Source organism: Ambystoma mexicanum, chromosome 9, assembly GCF_040938575.1.
Source record: "Ambystoma mexicanum isolate Mex_15411 chromosome 9, UKY_AmexF1_1, whole genome shotgun sequence".
NCBI lineage: Eukaryota > Metazoa > Chordata > Amphibia > Caudata > Ambystomatidae > Ambystoma > Ambystoma mexicanum.
The window spans coordinates 172,460,588-172,479,923 of record NC_090931.1 but is presented as its reverse complement, the minus strand read 5'-3'; the positions used below and the strand labels follow the sequence as shown (position 1 = coordinate 172,479,923).

The 19,336-nt window shown below is 60.3% G+C and overlaps 1 protein-coding gene across 1 annotated transcript in view; it reads left to right on the top strand.

Moving 5' to 3' along the window:
* Positions 1–458: 458 nt before the first annotated feature.
* Positions 459–19,336, top strand: part of NHERF4 (NHERF family PDZ scaffold protein 4) — a 60,915-nt gene continuing 42,037 nt past the window's right edge. Inside the window, exon 1 of the mRNA XM_069614374.1 lies at positions 459–561. Coding sequence (XP_069470475.1) covers positions 546–561 — 16 coding nt within the window. The 5' untranslated portion in view covers positions 459–545. The remainder of the gene's footprint in view (positions 562–19,336) is intronic.

Sequence of the window (19,336 nt, the reverse complement as noted above, 5' to 3'; positions counted from 1 at the left end):
GCAAGGTAGTATGCACGGTGGGCCTGGTTCACAGACGCATTTTATAACGGTGCAATCTCATTGAAACATGCCTGTGAATCAGGCCAATGTGTATACGGGTAGCAGTGTAGTGTGCTGGCATGTCGTGTTTTCAGTGTGTGGTGTGTGCATTACCGGATGCTGCAGGAGGTGTAGTGTGTGTGTAAGTGTGCAGCGAGGTGTACAGAGTTCTTGCACACCGGCCCTGGTGCAGTCAGGAAGTGCAGCGCGTGCAGCAGGACCTCTGAACAGAGTCCAAGTGCCAGGCTCACTGGGTGTCAGACGCGAGGGCAGTGGGGATTGGGGGGGGGGCGGTTTCGGAGGTGTCAGCCTCAGCTTCTTCCTCTGCAGGGGGTGCGTGGGGGTTGCCACACGCACGCATTGATGCGATCTGGAGTGCAGGTGTCAGCCGGCGGCTATATAATGATTAAACATTACTAGTCCCCGGCAGTGTCTTGAGGAGGCGCTGCCAGGAGGCCGCACTTTGAACCCTGCAGGGAGAGGAAGGAAGCCCCGGCACTACAGGAATGAAGGAGCGAGGAGGTAAGCAGCATAGCCCTGGAGAGGCGAGTAACTGGACGCGAGGAAAGGACTGATTCTATAGCGCTGCCTGAGCGCCTGCCCGCCTCTAGGCCCCTTGGTGTTGGTTTATGGGAGAGTTTAGCATGGAGTGGTTTCTTCGGCGTGTTATCTGCTCCGTTCCCGGATGTTGTTGGCTCTCCGTCCCGGTCAGTGAGTCCGTCTCGTCTCCGTCCGGCATGAGCGACCCCCCCTATCTTGGTTCTGGTTATAGGTGTGTTGTCGCTGTCAATCACACAGTGTCGTTATTTCTGGCAGTGCGTCTCTCCTGGCTCGGGCATCGAAGCTTTCTCTGTTTGTAATACTGAGCCTGGCTGTGCTTTTGCTAATGCCCCTGTCTCTGGCGGCCAGCGAGTGTGTTTGCTATCTGCCAGGCAGCACATCGCCCCTGCTACCAGCAGCAGCCACTCCTTCTATGTGGACCTGCCCTGTCTCTGCAGGAAGCCGGCTTTTTCCAGAGAACCCGCACTGTCTCTGACAGTGAAAGTGTTTATTTCTGTATTGCTGTCGGTTCGCCATCTCTGGCACCCAGCGTCTCCCTGGCGCTGGCTGTGCCACTTCCAGTGAACCTGCGTCATCACGGAGCCTGTTTCCGTCTCTGTCAGTGAGTTTGTCTGTCTCTGTTGGGAACCTGGCCCTGTCACTGGCACAATGCCTGTCCCTGTCAGTGAGTCTGTTTTGGTGTCTGACAATCGGTGTGTGTCTGCCCCTGTCGCGGGCCTGGGCCTTTCTCTAACAGTAAGTGTGTCCATAGCAGGGGAGTCTGTGTCTGTCTCTGGCAGCAAGCTGGCCCTTTCTCTGATAGTGAGCCTGACCCCGTCTCTGTCTCGGACATTGTCAATCTGTGTCTGTCTCTGTCATGAAACAAGCGAGTACATTAACCACTAGCTACCCACCTCTAACACACCCAAGGGGAAGGCTACTTATCACAAATTATCCTCGCAGTGGAATTTTCATACAATCCTGTCTACCACCACGGTCAAAAAGTTATCTTAAACATATTTTAATCAATATTTACTCCAAACATAACAGTAAAAACAACATAAAAAGCCACATACAGTGTTCATCATTTACGAAAGCCGTAAAGGACAAGCTGGAGAGAAAACAACACTTCACACTTATGGCTGTAGTTCACATCACAATGTTTACAATCTATCAACATTGGTTATTTAGCGTGATGTTAGTAATAGTGTGACTGAATCACATAACTATTATACACAAATATGGTATAATGGCGTCTACAATCTGATGTGTTTCTGGGGCAAAGGGCAGCACTGTTGCAGTCAAAGGCTCGTCAGTAGTGTCCCAGGACCCGTCTTCAGGACGCAGTGAGTTAAGAGGGCGGTTACACTGTCACCATGACGCATATGTAGCAGTGTAGTCACCTTATGGTGATTTCTTTTGGTATGATGAGTGAGGCGATTGCACTCGTCAATCTTATAATGGCGGCCGACAAGTCCGTCCAAATAGTAACATGTTATTGAAGCTGTGCCCTGCAGCAGTAGTTTTTCACAGCGTGAACTGACACATAAGGACTTGATTCCCTGGTCTGGTTGACAATGCTAGCTGACACTTAAAAATAACAAAAATAGGAGAAAAAAAGCAAGATAGCGTTTGGGACATTCTTTGTCAAACTCCATGATGCATTATGGGACATGTAGTGCCCAAATGATTACATAACCTATGCTCACGATCAACACGCCGTGCGGGAACTTATAATTGAATTGAGGTCCACGCCAAACGCTGTTACTATTTGGATGGACTTGTCGGCCGCCATTACAAGATTGACGAGTGCAATCGCCTCACTCATCACACCAAAAGAAATCACCATAAGGTGACTACACTGCTACATATGCGTCATGGTGACAGTGTAACCGCCCTCTTAACTCACTGCGTCCTGAAGACGGGTCCTGGGACACTACTGACGAGCCTTTGACTGCAACAGTGCTGTCCTTTGCCCCAGAAACACATCAGATTGTAGACGCCATTATACCATATTTGTGTATAATAGTTATGTGATTCAGTCACACTATTACTAACATCACGCTAAATAACCAATGTTAATAGATTGTAAACATTGTGATGTGAACTACAGCCATAAGTGTGAAGTGTTGTTTTCTCTCCATCTTGTCCATTACGGCTTTCGTAAATGATGAACACGGTATATGGCTTTTTATGTTGTTTTTACTGTTATGTTTGGAGTAAATATTGATTAAAATATGTTTAAGATAACTTTTTGACCGTGGTGGTAGACAGAATTGTATGAAAATTCCACTGTGAGGATACTTTCTGATAAGTAGCCTTCCCCTTGGGTGTGTTAGAGGTGGGTAGCTAGTGGTTAATGTACTCGCTTGTTTGATGTCTCCTTCCTCATATACCACAGCCCCCTTTACAAAAAATTGAGGAATCTTGTGTGCTCACAACATTTGTTTACCTGTCTCTGTCATGAGCCTGGATCTATATGGTAGTAGCGTGTGCATAGCAGCAAGCCAGTTTCTGTTTCTAGCAGGAAGCTTGCCCTTTCCTTGGCAGTGAGGGTCTCCCCGTCTCTGACATTACCCCTTTCAGTAAACATGTCCTGTCACTGTCAGTGAGTCTGTTTTTGTCTCTCGCCTCCTCTGTCGTGACCCGTGTGAGCCTGGCCTCTCTCTGGCAGTAGGCCTTTACCTACCAGTGAGCCTTGTTTTTGTCTGTGTGGTGCGCCTGGCCCTGTTACTGGCAGTGCGCCTAACCCTGTCTCTGGCTGCCACGGGAGGTCTTTCGTGTCCAGGTTCATGACAGATCTGTTATTGAGAGCTGGGTTACTGCTCTGTGCCAGATAACATTGTGTACTTTGTGGGTTAATAATGAAGACTGCTGCAGACGCCACGGGGCAGTTAATAAACACCGGCACCTGGTCCTGAGTCCAGAGACAGGAGCTGCCATCAATCCATGTGTCTCACGAGCCTGGCTCACACTGCGTGGCCACGTGACACAAGCTAGCCTACTCTGCCCACGAGCCCCAAGCTCCCCCACCACGTGACACAAGCTAGCCCACGCTGCCCATGAGCCCCAAGCTCCCCCGCCATGTGACACAAGCCAGGCCATGCTGCCCATGAGCCCCAAGCTCCCCCGCTGCCACGTGATGCAAGCTAGCCCATGCTGCTCATCAGCCCAAGCTCCCCTGCTGTGATGTGACACAAGCTAGCCCATGTTGCCCATCAGCTCAAAGTTCCCCCGCCGCCACGTGACACAAGTTAGCCCATGCTGCCCATCAGCCTAAGCTCCCCCACCACGTGACGCAAGCTAACCCACGCTGCCCATCAGCCCCCAAGCTCCCCCGCCGCCACGTGACACAAGCTAGCCCACGCTGCCCATGAGCCCCAAGCTCCACCGCTGCCACGTGATACAAGTTAGCCCATGCTGCTCATCAGCCCCAAGCTCCCCTGCCGTGATGTGACACAAGCTAGCCCATGTTGCCCATCGGCCCCAAGTTCCCCCGCCGCCACGTGACACAAGCTAGCCCATGCTGCACATCAGCCCAAGCTCCCTCGCCACATGACACAAGCTAGCCCACGCTGCCCATCAGCCCCAAGCTCCCCTGCCGCCACATTACACAAGCTAGCCCACGCTGCCCATCAGCCCCAAGCTCCCCCGCCACCACGTGACACAAGCTAGCCCATGCTGCCCATCAGCCCCAAGTGCCCCCAATGCCACGTGACACAAGCGAGCCCACGCTGCCCATCAGCCCAAGCTCCCCGCCACGTGACACAATCTAGCCCACACTGCCCACCAGCCCCAAGCTCCCCCACCATGCGACACAAGCTAGCCCACACTGCCCATCAACCCCAAGCTCCCCTGCCACGTGACACAAGCTAGCCCACGCTTCCCATGAGCCCCAAGCTCCCCCGCCACGCGATACAAGCTAGCCCATGCTGCCCATCAGCCTCAAGCTCCCCCGCCACGTGACACAAACTAGCCCACGGTGCCCATGAGCCCCAAGCTCCCCCGCTGCCACGTGACACAAGCTAGCCCATGCTGCCCATCAGCCCCAAGCTCCCCCGCCGTGCGATATAAGCTAGCCCACACTGCCCATCAGCCTCAAGCTCCCCCAGCACGTGACACAAGCTAGCCCCCGCTGCCCATCAACCCCAAGGTCCCCGCCACATGACACAAGCTATCCCACGCTGCCCATCAGCCCCAAGCTCCCCGGCTGCCACGTGACACAAGCTAGCCCACGCTGCCCATCAACCCAACTCCCCGCCATGTGACACAAGCTAGCCCATGCTGCCCATCAGCCCTAAGCTCCTATGCCAAGTGACACAAGCTAGCCCACGCTGCCCATCAGCCCCAAGCTCCCTCGCCATGTGACAGAAGCAAGCTCATGCTGCCCATCAGGCCCACGCTCCCCCGCTGCCACGTGACACAAGCTAGCCCACGCTGCCCATCAGCTGCAAACTCTTCACTGCCACATGACACAAGCTAGCCCACGCTGCCCATCAGCCCCAAGCTCCCATGCCACATGACACAAGCTAGCCCCAAGCTCCCTCGCTGCCACGTGACACAAGCTAGCCCACGCTGCCCATCAGCCACAAGCTCCCATGCTATGTTACACAAGCTAGCCCATGCTTCCCATCATCCCCAAGCTCCCCCATCACGTAACACAAGAAAGCCCATGCTGCCCCTCAGCCCAAGCTCCCCCGCTGCCACGTGACACAAGCTAGCACACGCTGCCCATCAGCCGCAAGCTCCCACGCCAGATGACACAAGCTAGCCCACGCTGCCTATCAGCCCCTAGCTCCCCGACCACATGACACAAGCTAGCCCATGCTGCCCATGAGCCCCAAGCACCCCTGCTGCCACATGACACAAGCTAGCCCACGCTACCCATGAGCCCCAAGCTCCCCCGCCATGTGACTCACGAGCCTGGCTCACACTGCGTGGCCACGTGACACAAGCTAGCCCACGCTGCCCATGAGCCCCAAGCTCCCCCGCCATGTGACACAAGCCAGGCCACGCTGCCCATGAGCCCCAAGCTCCCCCGCTGCCACGTGATGCAAGCTAGCCCATGCTGCTCATCAGCCCAAGCTCCCCTGCTGTGATGTGACACAAGCTAGCCCATGTTGCCCATCAGCTCAAAGTTCCCCCGCCGCCACGTGACACAAGTTAGCCCATGCTGCCCATCAGCCTAAGCTCCCCCACCACGTGACGCAAGCTAACCCACGCTGCCCATCAGCCCCCAAGCTCCCCCGCCGCCACGTGACACAAGCTAGCCCATGCTGGCCATCAGCCCAAGCTCCCCCGCCACGTGACACAAGCTAGCCCACGCTGCCCATCAGCTCCAAGCTTCTCCGCCATGTGACACAATCTAGCCCACGCTGCCCATGAGCCCCAAGCTCCACCGCTGCCACGTGATACAAGTTAGCCCATGCTGCTCATCAGCCCCAAGCTCCCCTGCCGTGATGTGACACAAGCTAGCCCATGTTGCCCATCGGCCCCAAGTTCCCCCGCCGCCACGTGACACAAGCTAGCCCATGCTGCACATCAGCCCAAGCTCCCTCGCCACATGACACAAGCTAGCCCACGCTGCCCATCAGCCCCAAGCTCCCCTGCCGCCACATTACACAAGCTAGCCCATGCTGCCCATCAGCCCCAAGCTCCCCCGCCACCACGTGACACAAGCTAGCCCATGCTGCCCATCAGCCCCAAGTGCCCCCAATGCCACGTGACACAAGCGAGCCCACGCTGCCCATCAGCCCAAGCTCCCCGCCACGTGACACAATCTAGCCCACACTGCCCACCAGCCCCAAGCTCCCCCACCATGCGACACAAGCTAGCCCACGCTGCCCATCAACCCCAAGCTCCCCTGCCACGTGACACAAGCTAGCCCACGCTTCCCATGAGCCCCAAGCTCCCCCGCCACGCGATACAAGCTAGCCCATGCTGCCCATCAGCCTCAAGCTCCCCCGCCACGTGACACAAACTAGCCCACGGTGCCCATGAGCCCCAAGCTCCCCCGCTGCCACGTGACACAAGCTAGCCCATGCTGCCCATCAGCCCCAAGCTCCCCCGCCGTGCGATATAAGCTAGCCCACGCTGCCCATCAGCCTCAAGCTCCCCCAGCACGTGACACAAGCTAGCCCCCGCTGCCCATCAACCCCAAGGTCCCCGCCACATGACACAAGCTATCCCACGCTGCCCATCAGCCCCAAGCTCCCCGGCTGCCACGTGACACAAGCTAGCCCACGCTGCCCATCAACCCAACTCCCCGCCATGTGACACAAGCTAGCCCATGCTGCCCATCAGCCCTAAGCTCCTATGCCAAGTGACACAAGCTAGCCCACGCTGCCCATCAGCCCCAAGCTCCCTCGCCATGTGACAGAAGCAAGCTCATGCTGCCCATCAGGCCCACGCTCCCCCGCTGCCACGTGACACAAGCTAGCCCACGCTGCCCATCAGCTGCAAACTCTTCACTGCCACATGACACAAGCTAGCCCACGCTGCCCATCAGCCCCAAGCTCCCATGCCACATGACACAAGCTAGCCCCAAGCTCCCTCGCTGCCACGTGACACAAGCTAGCCCACGCTGCCCATCAGCCACAAGCTCCCATGCTATGTTACACAAGCCAGCCCATGCTTCCCATCATCCCCAAGCTCCCCCATCACGTAACACAAGAAAGCCCATGCTGCCCCTCAGCCCAAGCTCCCCCGCTGCCACGTGACACAAGCTAGCACACGCTGCCCATCAGCCGCAAGCTCCCACGCCAGATGACACAAGCTAGCCCACGCTGCCTATCAGCCCCTAGCTCCCCGACCACATGACACAAGCTAGCCCATGCTGCCCATGAGCCCCAAGCACCCCTGCTGCCACATGACACAAGCTAGCCCACGCTACCCATGAGCCCCAAGCTCCTCACCACGTGGCATAAGCTAGCCAGTGCTGCCCATCAGCTCTAAGCTCCCCCGCCATGTGAGACAAGCTAGCCCACGCTGCCCATGAGCCCCAAGCTCCCCCACTGCCACGTGACACATGCTAGCCCATACTGCCCATCAGCCCCAAGCTCCCCGCCATGTGACACAAGCTAGCTCATGCTGCCCATCAGCCCCAAGCTCCCCGCCACATGACTCAAGCGAGCCCACCCTGCCCATCAGCCCCCAGCTCCCATGCCAGGTGACACAAGCTAACCCACGCTGCCCATCAGCCGCAAGCTCCCTACTGCCACGTGACATAAGCTAGCCCATGCTGCCCATCAGCCCCAAGCTCCCATGCCACAAGCCAGCCCACGCTGCCCATCAGCCCCAAGCTCCCTCACTGCCACCTGACACAAGGTAGCCCACGCTGCCCATCAGCCCCAAGCTCCCACGCCATGTGACACAAGCTAGCCCATGCTGCCCATCATTCCCAAGCTCTCCACCACGTAACACAAGCAAGCCCATGCTACCCCTTAGCCCAAGCACCCCGCCACGTGACACAAGATAGCCCATGCTGCCCCTCAGCCCAAGCTCCCCCGCTGCCACGTGACACAAGCTAGCACACGCTGCCCATCAGCCCCAAGCTCTCACGCCAGATGACACAAGCTAGCTCACGCTGGCCATCAGACCCAAGCTCCCCCGCCACATGACACAAGCTAGCCCACACTGCCCATCAGCCACAAGCTTCCATGCCATGTGACACAAGCTAGCCCATGCTGCCCATCAGCTCCTGCGCTGCCACGTGACACAAGCTAGCCCACGCTGCCTATCAGCCCCAAGCTCCCCCACCACGTGACACGAGCTAGCCCACGCTGCCCATCAGCCCCAAGCTCCTCCACCACGTGACACAAGCTAGCCCACACTGCCCATCAGCCCAAGCTCCCCACCACGTGACACAAGCTAGCCCAAGCTGGCCATCAGCCCCAAGCTCCCCCACTGCACGTGACACAAGGTAGCCTACGCTGCCCATCAGCCGCAAGCTCCACCGCTGCCACGTGACACAAGCTTGCCCATGCTGCCCATCAGCCCAAGCTCCCCCATCACGTGACACAAGCTAGCCCACGCTGCCCATCAGCCCCAAGCTCCCCGCCATGTGACACAAGCTAGCCCACGCTGCCCATCAGCCCTAAACTCCCATGCCACGTGACACAAGCTAGCCCACACTGCCCATCAGCCCCAAGCTCCCCCGCTGCCATGTGACACATGCTAGCCCACGCTGCCCATCAGCCCCAAGCTCCCCTGCCATGTGACACAAGCAAGCTCATGCTGCCCATCAGGCCCAAGCTCCCCCGCTGCCACGTGACACAAGCTAGCCCACACTGCCCATCAGCCGCAAACTCCCCACTGCCACATGACACAAGCTAGCCCACGCTGCCCATCAGCCCCAAGCTCCCATGCCACATGACACAAGCTAGCCCACGCTGCCCATCAGCCCCAAGCTCCCTCGCTGCCACGTGACACCAGCTAGCACACGCTGCCCGTCAGCCGCAAGCTCCCACGCCAGATGACACAAGCTAGCCCACGCTGCCTGTCAGCCCCTAGCTCCCCCACCACGTAACACAAGCAAACCCATGCTGCCCCTCAGCCCAAGCTCCCCCGCTGCCACGTGACACAAGCTAGCACACGCTGCCCATCAGCCCCAAGCTCCCATGCCACATGACACAAGCTAGCCCACGCTGCCCATCAGCCCCAAGCTCCCTCGCTGCCACGTGACACCAGCTAGCACACGCTGCCCGTCAGCCGCAAGCTCCCACGCCAGATGACACAAGCTAGCCCACGCTGCCTGTCAGCCCCTAGCTCCCCCACCACGTAACACAAGCAAACCCATGCTGCCCCTCAGCCCAAGCTCCCCCGCTGCCACGTGACACAAGCTAGCACACGCTGCCCATCAGCCGCAAACTCCCACGCCAGATGACACAAGCTAGCCCACGCTGCCTATCAGCCCCTAGCTCCCCCACCACATGACACAAGCTAGCCCATGCTGCCCATGAGCCCCAAGCTCCCCTGCTGCCACATGACACAAGCTAGCCCACGCTACCCATGAGCCTCAAGCTCCTCACCACGTGGCACAAGCTAGCCAGTGCTGCCCATCAGCCCTAAGCTCCCCGGCCATGTGAGACAAGCTAGCCTAAGCTGCCTATGAGCCCCAAGCTCCCCCACTGCCACGTGACACATGCTAGCTCATGCTGCCCATCAGCCCCAAGCTCCCCGCCACATGACTCAAGCTAGCCAATGCAGCACCATCAGCCCAAGCTCCCCGTCACGTGACACAAGCGAGCCCACCCTGCCCATCAGCCCCCAGCTCCCATGCCAGGTGACACAAGCTAACCCACGCTGCCCATCAGCCGCAAGTTCCCCCACTGCCACGTGACATAAACTAGCCCATGCTGCCCATCAGCCCCAAGCTCCCATGCCACAAGCCAGCCCATGCTGCCCATCAGCCCCAAGCTCCCTCACTGCCACCAGACACAAGGTAGCCCACGCTGCCCATCAGCCCCAAGTTCCCACGCCATGTGACACAAGCTAGCCCACGCTGCCCATCATCCCCAAGCTCCCCCACCACGTAACACAAGCAAGCCCATGCTGCCCCTTAGCCCAAGCTCCCCCACCACATGACACAAGCTAGCCCATGCTGCCCCTCAGCCCAAGCTCCCCCGCTGCCATGTGACACAAGCTAGCACACGCTGCCCATCAGCCCCAAGCTCCCACGCCAGATGACACAAGCTAGCCCACGCTGGCCATCACACCCAAGCTCCCCCGCCACATGACACAAGCTAGCCCACACTGCCAATCAGCCCCAAGCTTCCATGCCATGTGACACAAGCTAGCCCATGCTGCCCATCAGCTCCCGCGCTGCCACGTGACACAAGCTAACTCACGCTGCCCATCAGCCCCAAGCTCCCCCACCACGTGACACGAGCTAGCCCACGCTGCCCATCAGCCCCAAGCTCCTCCACCACATGACTCAAGTTAGCCCACACTGCCCATCAACCCGAGCTACCCACCACGTGACACAAGCTAGCCCAAGCTGGCCATCAGCCCCAAGCTCCCCCGCTGCACGTGACACAAGCTAGCCTACGCTGCCCATCAGCCGCAAGCTCCACCGCCGCCACGTGACACAAGCTTGCCCATGCTGCCCATCAGCCCAAGCTCCCCCACCACGTGACACAAGCTAGCCCACGCTGCCCATCAGCCCCAAGCTCCCTGCCACGTGCCACAAGCTAGCCCATGCTTCCCATCAGCCCCAAGCTCCCCTGCCACCATGTGACACAAGCTAGCCCACACTGCCCATCAGCCCAAGCTCCCCCACCACGTGACACAAGCTAGCCCACGCTGCCCATCAGCTCCAAGCTCCCATGCCACGTGACAAAAGCTAGCCCACACTGCCCATCAGCCCCAAGCTCCCTCGCTGCCACGTGACACAAGCTAGCCCACGCTGCCCATCAGCCCCAAGCTCCCACGCCATGTGACACAAGCTAGCCCACGCTGCCCATCATCCCCAAGCTCCCCCACCACATGACACAAGCAAGGCCATGCTGCCTCTCAGCCCAAGCTCCCCCGCTGCCACGTGACACAAGCTAGCACACGCTGCCCATCAGCCCCAAGCTCCCACGCCACATGACACAAGCTAGCCCACACTGCCTATCAGCCCCAAGCTCCCCCGTCACGTGACACAAGCTAGCCCATGCTGCCCATGAGCCCCAAGCTCCCCCGCTGCCACGTGACAAAAGCTAGCCCATGCTACCCATGAGCCTCAAGCTCCTCGCCACGTGGCACAAGCTAGCCAGTGCTGCCCATCAGCTCCCCCACCATGTGAGACAAGCTAGCCCACGCTGCCCATGAGCCCCAAGCTCCCCCGCTACCACGTGACACAGGCTAGCCCATACTGCCCATCAGTCCCAAGCTCCCCTGCCATGTGACACAAGCTCGCCCACGCTGCCCATCAGCCCCAAGCTCCCCCGCCACGTGACTCAAGCTAGCCCACACTGCCCATGAGCCCCAAGCTCCCTCGCTGCCATGTGACACAAGCTAGCCCACGCTGCCCATCAGCCCCAAGCTCCCCCGCCACATGACTCAAGCAAGCCCATGCTGCCCATGAGCCCCAAGCTCCACTGCCATGTGACACAAGCTAGCCTACGCTGCCCATGACCCCCGAGCTCCACCCCCACATGACATGAGCTAGCCCACGCTGCCTATGAGCCCCAAGCTCATCCGCCACGTGACACGAGCTAGGCCACGCTGCCCATCAGCCCCAAGCTCCCCAGCCTCGTGACAAAAGCTAGCCCACGCTTCCCATCAGCCCCAAGCTCACCCGCTGCACGTGACACAAGCTAGCCTACACTGCCCATCAGCCGCAAGCTCCACTGCCGCCACGTGACACAAGCTTGTCCATGCTGCCCATCAGCCCAAGCTCCCCCACCACGTGACACAAGCTAGCCCACTCTGCCCATCAGCCCCAAGCTCCCTGCCACGTGACACAAGCTAGCCCATGCTTCCCATCAGCCCCAAGCTCCCCTGCCACCACGTGACTCAAGCTAGCCCACACTGCCCATCAGCCTAAGCTCCCCCGCCACGTGACACAAGCTAGCCCACGCTGCCCATCAGCCCCAAGCTCCCATGCCACGTGACACGAGCTAGCCCACGCTGCCCATCAGCCCCAAGCTCCTCGACCACGTGACACAAGCTAGCCCACACTGCCCATCAGCCCAAGCTCCCCACCACGTGACACAAGCTAGCCCAAGCTGGCCATCAGCCCCAAGCTCCCCCACTGCACGTTACACAAGCTAGCCTACGCTGCCCATCAGCCGCAAGCTCCACCGCCGCCACGTGACACAAGCTTGCCCACGCTGCCCATCAGCCCCAAGCTCCTCGACCACGTGACACAAGCTAGCCCACACTGCCCATCAGCCCCAAGCTCCCCCACTGCACGTTACACAAGCTAGCCTACGCTGCCCATCAGCCGCAAGCTCCACCGCCGCCACGTGACACAAGCTTGCCCATGCTGCCCATCAGCCCAAGCTCCCCCATCACATGACACAAGCTAGCCCACGCTGCCCATCAGCCCCAAGCTCCCCGCCACGTGACACAAGCTAGCCCACGCTGCCCATCAGCCCTAAACTCCCATGCCACGTGACACAAGCCAGCCCACACTGCCCATCAGCCCCAAGCTCCCCCGCTGCCATGTGACACATGCTAGCCCACGCTGCCCATCAGCCCCAAGCTCCCCCGCCATGTGACACAAGCATGCTCATGCTGCCCATCAGGCCCAAGCTCCCCCGCTGCCACGTGACACAAGCTAGCCCACGCTGTCCATCAGCCGCAAACTCCCCACTGCCATGTGACACAAGCTAGCCTACGCTGCCCATGACCCCCGAGCTCCACCCCCACGTGACATGAGCTAGCCCACGCTGCCTATGAGCCCCAAGCTCATCCGCCACGTGACACGAGCTAGGCCACGCTGCCCATCAGCCCCAAGCTCCCCAGCCTCGTGACAAAAGCTAGCCCACGCTTCCCATCAGCCCCAAGCTCGCCCGCCATGCGACATAAGCTAGCCCATGCTGCCCATGAGCCACAAGCCCCCCACCACATGACACAAGCTAGCCCACACTGCCCATCAGCCCAAGCTCCCCCGCTGCACGTGACACAAGCTAGCCTACACTGCCCATCAGCCGCAAGCTCCACTGCCGCCACGTGACACAAGCTTGCCCATGCTGCCCATCAGCCCAAGCTCCCCCACCACGTGACACAAGCTAGCCCACGCTGCCCATCAGCACCAAGCTCCCTGCCACGTGACACAAGCTAGCCCATGCTTCCCATCAGCCCCAAGCTCCCCTGCCACCACGTGACACAAGCTAGCCCACACTGCCCATCAGCCTAAGCTCCCCCGCCACGTGACACAAGCTAGCCCACGCTGCCCATCAGCCCCAAGCTCCCATGCCACGTGACACAAGCTAGCCCACACTGCCCATCAGCCCAAGCTCCCCACCACGTGACACAAGCTAGCCCAAGCTGGCCATCAGCCCCAAGCTCCCCCACTGCACTTTACACAAGCTAGCCTATGCTGCCCATCAGCCGCAAGCTCCACCGCCGCCACGTGACACAAGCTTGCCCATGCTGCCCATCAGCCCAAGCTCCCCCATCACATGACACAAGCTAGCCCACGCTGCCCATCAGCCCCAAGCTCCCCGCCACGTGACACAAGCTAGCCCACGTTGCCCATCAGCCCTAAACTCCCATGCCACGTGACACAAGCTAGCCCACACTGCCCATCAGCCCCAAGCTCCCCCGCTGCCATGTGACACATGCTAGCCCACGCTGCCCATCAGCCCCAAGCTCCCCCGCCATGTGACACAAGCAAGCTCATGCTGCCCATCAGGCCCAAGCTCCCCCGCTGCCACGTGACACAAGCTAGCCCACGCTGTCCATCAGCCGCAAACTCCCCACTGCCATGTGACACAAGCTAGCCCACGCTTCCCATCATCCCCAAGCTCCCCCACCACGTAACACAAGCAAACCCATGCTGCCCCTCAGCCCAAGCTCCCCCGCTGCCACGTGACACAAGCTAGCACACGCTGCCCATCAGCCGCAAGCTCCCACGCCAGATGACACAAGCTAGCCCACGCTGCCTATCAGCCCCTAGCTCCCCCACCACATGACACAAGCTAGCCCATGCTGCCCATGAGCCCCAAGCTCCCCTGCTGCCACATGACACAAGCTAGCCCACACTACCCATGAGCCCCAAGCTCCACACCACGTGGCACAAGCTAGCCAGTGCTGCCCATCAGCTCTAAGCTCCCCCGCCATGTGAGACAAGCTAGCCTAAGCTGCCCATGAGCCCCAAGCTCCCCCACTGCCACGTGACACATGCTAGCTCATGCTGCCCATCAGCCCCAAGCTCCCCGCCACATGAGTCAAGCTAGCCAATGCAGCACCATCAGCCCAAGCTCCCCGTCACGTGACACAAGCGAGCCCACCCTTCCCATCAGCCCCCAGCTCCCATGCCAGGTGACACAAGCTAACCCATGCTGCCCATCAGCCGCAAGTTCCCCCACTGCCACGTGACATAAGCTAGCCCATGCTGCCCATCAGCCCCAAGCTCCCATGCCACAAGCCAGCCCATGCTGCCCATCAGCCCCAAGCTCCCTCACTGCCACCAGACACAAGGTAGCCCACGCTGCCCATCAGCCCCAAGCTCCCACGCCAGATGACACAAGCTAGCCCACGCTGCCTATCAGCCCCTAGCTCCCCCACCACATGACACAAGCTAGCCCATGCTGCCCATGAGCCCCAAGCTCCCCTGCTGCCACATGACACAAGCTAGCCCACACTACCCATGAGCCCCAAGCTCCACACCACGTGGCACAAGCTAGCCAGTGCTGCCCATCAGCTCTAAGCTCCCCCGCCATGTGAGACAAGCTAGCCTAAGCTGCCCATGAGCCCCAAGCTCCCCCACTGCCACGTGACACATGCTAGCTCATGCTGCCCATCAGCCCCAAGCTCCCCGCCACATGAGTCAAGCTAGCCAATGCAGCACCATCAGCCCAAGCTCCCCGTCACGTGACACAAGCGAGCCCACCATGCCCATCAGCCCCCAGCTCCCATGCCAGGTGACACAAGCTAACCCATGCTGCCCATCAGCCGCAAGTTCCCCCACTGCCACGTGACATAAGCTAGCCCATGCTGCCCATCAGCCCCAAGCTCCCATGCCACAAGCCAGCCCATGCTGCCCATCAGCCCCAAGCTCCCTCACTGCCACCAGACACAAGGTAGCCCACGCTGCCCATCAGCCCCAAGTTCCCACGCCATGTGACACAAGCTAGCCCACGCTGCCCATCATCCCCAAGCTCCCCCACCACGTAACACAAGCAAGCCCATGCTGCCCCTTAGCCCAAGCTCCCCCGCCACATGACACAAGCTAGCCCATGCTGCCCCTCAGCCCAAGCTCCCCCGCTGCCACGTGACACAAGCTAGCACACGCTGCCCATCAGCCCCAAGCTCCCACACCAGATGACACAAGCTAGCCCACGCTGGCCATCAGACCCAAGCTCCCCGCCACATGACACAAGCTAGCCCACACTGCCAATCAGCCCCAAGCTTCCATGCCATGTGACACAAGCTAGCCCATGCTGCCCATTAGCTCCCGCGCTGCCACGTGACACAAGCTAACCCACGCTGCCCATCAGCCCCAAGCTCCCCCACCACGTGACACGAGCTAGCCCACGCTGCCCATCAGCCCCAAGCTCCTCCACCACGTGACTCAAGCTAGCCCACACTGCCCATCAGCCCAAGCTACCCACCACGTGACACAAGCTAGCCCAAGCTGGCCATCATCCCCAAGCTCCCCCGCTGCACGTGACACAAACTAGCCTACGCTGCCCATCAGCCGCAAGCTCCACCGCCACCACGTGACACAAGCTTGCCCATGCTGCCCATCAGCCCAAGCTCCCCCACCACGTGACACAAGCTAGCCCACCCTGCCCATCAGCCCCAAGCTCCCTGCCACGTGCCACATGCTAGCCCATGCTTCCCATCAGCCCCAAGCTCCCCTGCCACCACGTGACACAAGCTACCCCAACACTGCCTATCAGCCCAAGCTCCCCCGCCACGTGACATAAGCTAGCCCACGCTGCCCATCAGCTCCAAGCTCCCTCGCTGCCACGTGACACAAGTTAGCCCATGCTGCCCATCAGCCCCAAGCTCCCACACCATGTGACACAAGCTAGCCCACGCTGCCCATCATCCCCAAGCTCCCCCACCACATGACACAAGCAAGGCCATGCTGCCTCTCAGCCCAAGCTCCCCCGCTGCCACGTGACACAAGCTAGCACACGCTGCCCATCAGCCCCAAGCTCCCATGCCACATGACACAAGCTAGCCCACACTGCCGATCAGCCCCAAGCTCCCCTGTCACGTGACACAAGCTAGCCCATGCTGCCCATGAGCCCAAGCTCCCTCGCTGCCATGTGACACAAGCTAGCCCACGCTGCCCATCAGCCCCAAGCTCCCCCGCCACATGACACAAGCAAGCCCATGCTGCCCATGAGCCCCAAGCTCCACTGCCATGTGACACAAGCTAGCCTACGCTGCCCATGACCCCCGAGCTCCACCCCCACGTGACATGAGCTAGCCCACGCTGCCTATGAGCCCCAAGCTCATCCGCCACGTGACACGAGCTAGGCCACGCTGCCCATCATCCCCAAGCTCCCCAGCCTCGTGACAAAAGCTAGCCCACGCTTCCCCTGAGGCCCAACGCTCACCTGCCATGCGACATAAGCTAGCCCATGCTGCCCATCAGCCCCAAGCTCCCCCACCACGTGACACAAGGTAGCCCACGCTGCCCATGAGCCACAAGCCCCCCACCACATGACACAAGCTAGCCCACACTGCCCATCAGCCAAGCTCCCCCGCTGCACGTGACACAAGCTAGCCTACACTCCCCATCAGCCGCAAGCTCCACTGCCGCCACGTGACACAAGCTTGCCCATGCTGCCCATCAGCCCAAGCTCCCCCACCACGTGACACAAGCTAGCCCACGCTGCCCATCAGCCCCAAGCTCCCTGACACGTGACACAAGCTAGCCCATGCTTCCCATCAGCCCCAAGCTCCCCTGCCACCACGTGACACAAGCTAGCCCACACTGCCCATCAGCCTAAGCTCCCCCGCCACGTGACACAAGCTAGCCCACGCTGCCCATCAGCCCCAAGCTCCCATGCCACGTGACAAAAGCTAGCCCATGCTGCCCATCAGCCCAAGCTCCCATGCCACGTGACACAAGCTAGCCCATGCTGCCCATCAGCCCCAAGCTCCCCGCCACGTGACACAAGCTAGCCCACGCTGCCCATCAGCCCCAAGCTCCCCTGCCACGTGACAAAAGCTAACCCATGCTGCCCATGAGCCCCAAGCTCCGCTGCCACATGACAGAAGCTAGCCCACGCTGCCCATGAGCACCAAGCTCCCCCGCCACATGACACAAGCTAGCCCACGCTGCCCATAAGCCCCAAGCTCTCCTGCCATTGTGACACAAGCTAGCCCACGCTGCCCATCAGCCTCAGACTCCCCCGACATGTGACACAAGCTAGCACCTGCTGCCCATCAGCCCCAAGCTCCCCCTAGGCCATGTGACATAAGCTAGCCCCCGCTACCCATGAGCCCCAAGATCCTCGCCACGTGACACAAGCAAGCCTATGCTGCCCATCAGCTCCAAACTCCCCGCCACGTGAGACAAGCTAGCCCACGCTGCCCATGAGCCCCAAGCTCCCCCGCTGCCACGTGACACAAGCTAGCCCACACTGCCCATCAGCCCCAAGCTCCCCCGCCATGTGACACCAGCTAGCCCATGCTGTCCATCAGCCCCAAGCTCCCCCACCACGTTACTCAAGCTAGCCCACACTGCCCATGAGCCCCAACCTCCCCCGCTGCCACGTGACACAAGCTAGCCCATGCTGCCCATGAGCACCAAGCTCCACCGCCACATGAAACGAGCTAGCCCACGCTGCCTATGAGCCCCCCGCTCATACACCACGTGACACGAGCTAGCCCATGCTGCCCCTCACCCCCAAGCTCCCCAGCCACATGACACAAGCTAGCCCACGCTGCCCATGAGCCCCAAGCCCCCCGCCACGTGACTCAAGCTAGCCCACACTGCCCATCAGCCCAAGCTCCCCTGCCACGTGACACACGCTAGCCCACGCTGCCCATCAGCCCCAAGCCCAAGCTCCCATGCCACGTGACACAAGCTAGCCCATACTGCCCATCAGCCCCAAGCTCCCCCGCTGCCACGTGACACAAGCTAGCCCATGCTGCCCATCAGCCCCAAGCCCAAGCTCCCATGCCATATGACACAAGCTAGCCCATGCTGCCCATCAGCCCCAAGCTCCCCCGCTGCCACGTGACACAAGATAGCCCACGCTGCCCACCAGCCCCAAACTCCACCATGTGACACAAGCTAGCCCACGCTGCCCATCAGCCCCAAGCTTCCCCGCCACGTGACACAAGCTAGCCCACGTTGCCCATCAGCCCCAAGTTCCGCTGCCACGTGATACAAGCTAGCCCACGCTGCCCATCAGCCCCAAGCTTCGCCGCCACGTGACACAAGCTAGCCCACGTTGCCCATCAGCCCCAAGTTCCCCCGCCACGTGATACAAGCTAGCCCATGCTGCCCCTCAGCCCAAGCTCCCCCGCTGCCACGTGACACAAGATAGCCCACGCTGCCCATCAGCCCCAACCTCCCCCGCTGCCACGTGACACAAGATAGCCCACGCTGCTCATCAGCACCAAGCTCCACCATGTGACACAAGCTAGCCCACGCTGCCCATCAGCCCCAAGCTTCCCCGCCACGTGACACAAGCTAGCCCACGTTGCCCATCAGCCCCAAGTTCCCCTGCCACGTGATACAAGCTAGCCCACGCTGCCCATCAGCCCCAAGCTTCCCCGCCACGTGACACAAGCTAGCCCACGTTGCCCATCAGCCCCAAGCTCCCCAGCCACATGACACAAGCTAGCCCATGCTGCCCATCAGCCTCAAGCTTCCCCGCCACGTGACACAAGCTAGCCCACGTTCCCCATCAGCCCCAAGTTCCCCCGCCACGTGATACAAGCTAGCCTACGCTGCACATCAGCCCCAAGCTTCCCTGCCACGTGACACAAGCTAGCCCATGCTGCCCATCAGCCCCAAGCTTCCCCGCCACGTGACACAAGCTAGCCCATGCTGCCCATCAGCCCCAAGCTCCTCCCACGCGGTTCTTGGGCCCCATGATCTTCATGTGTGCTGCCAGCTCCTCACATAGTC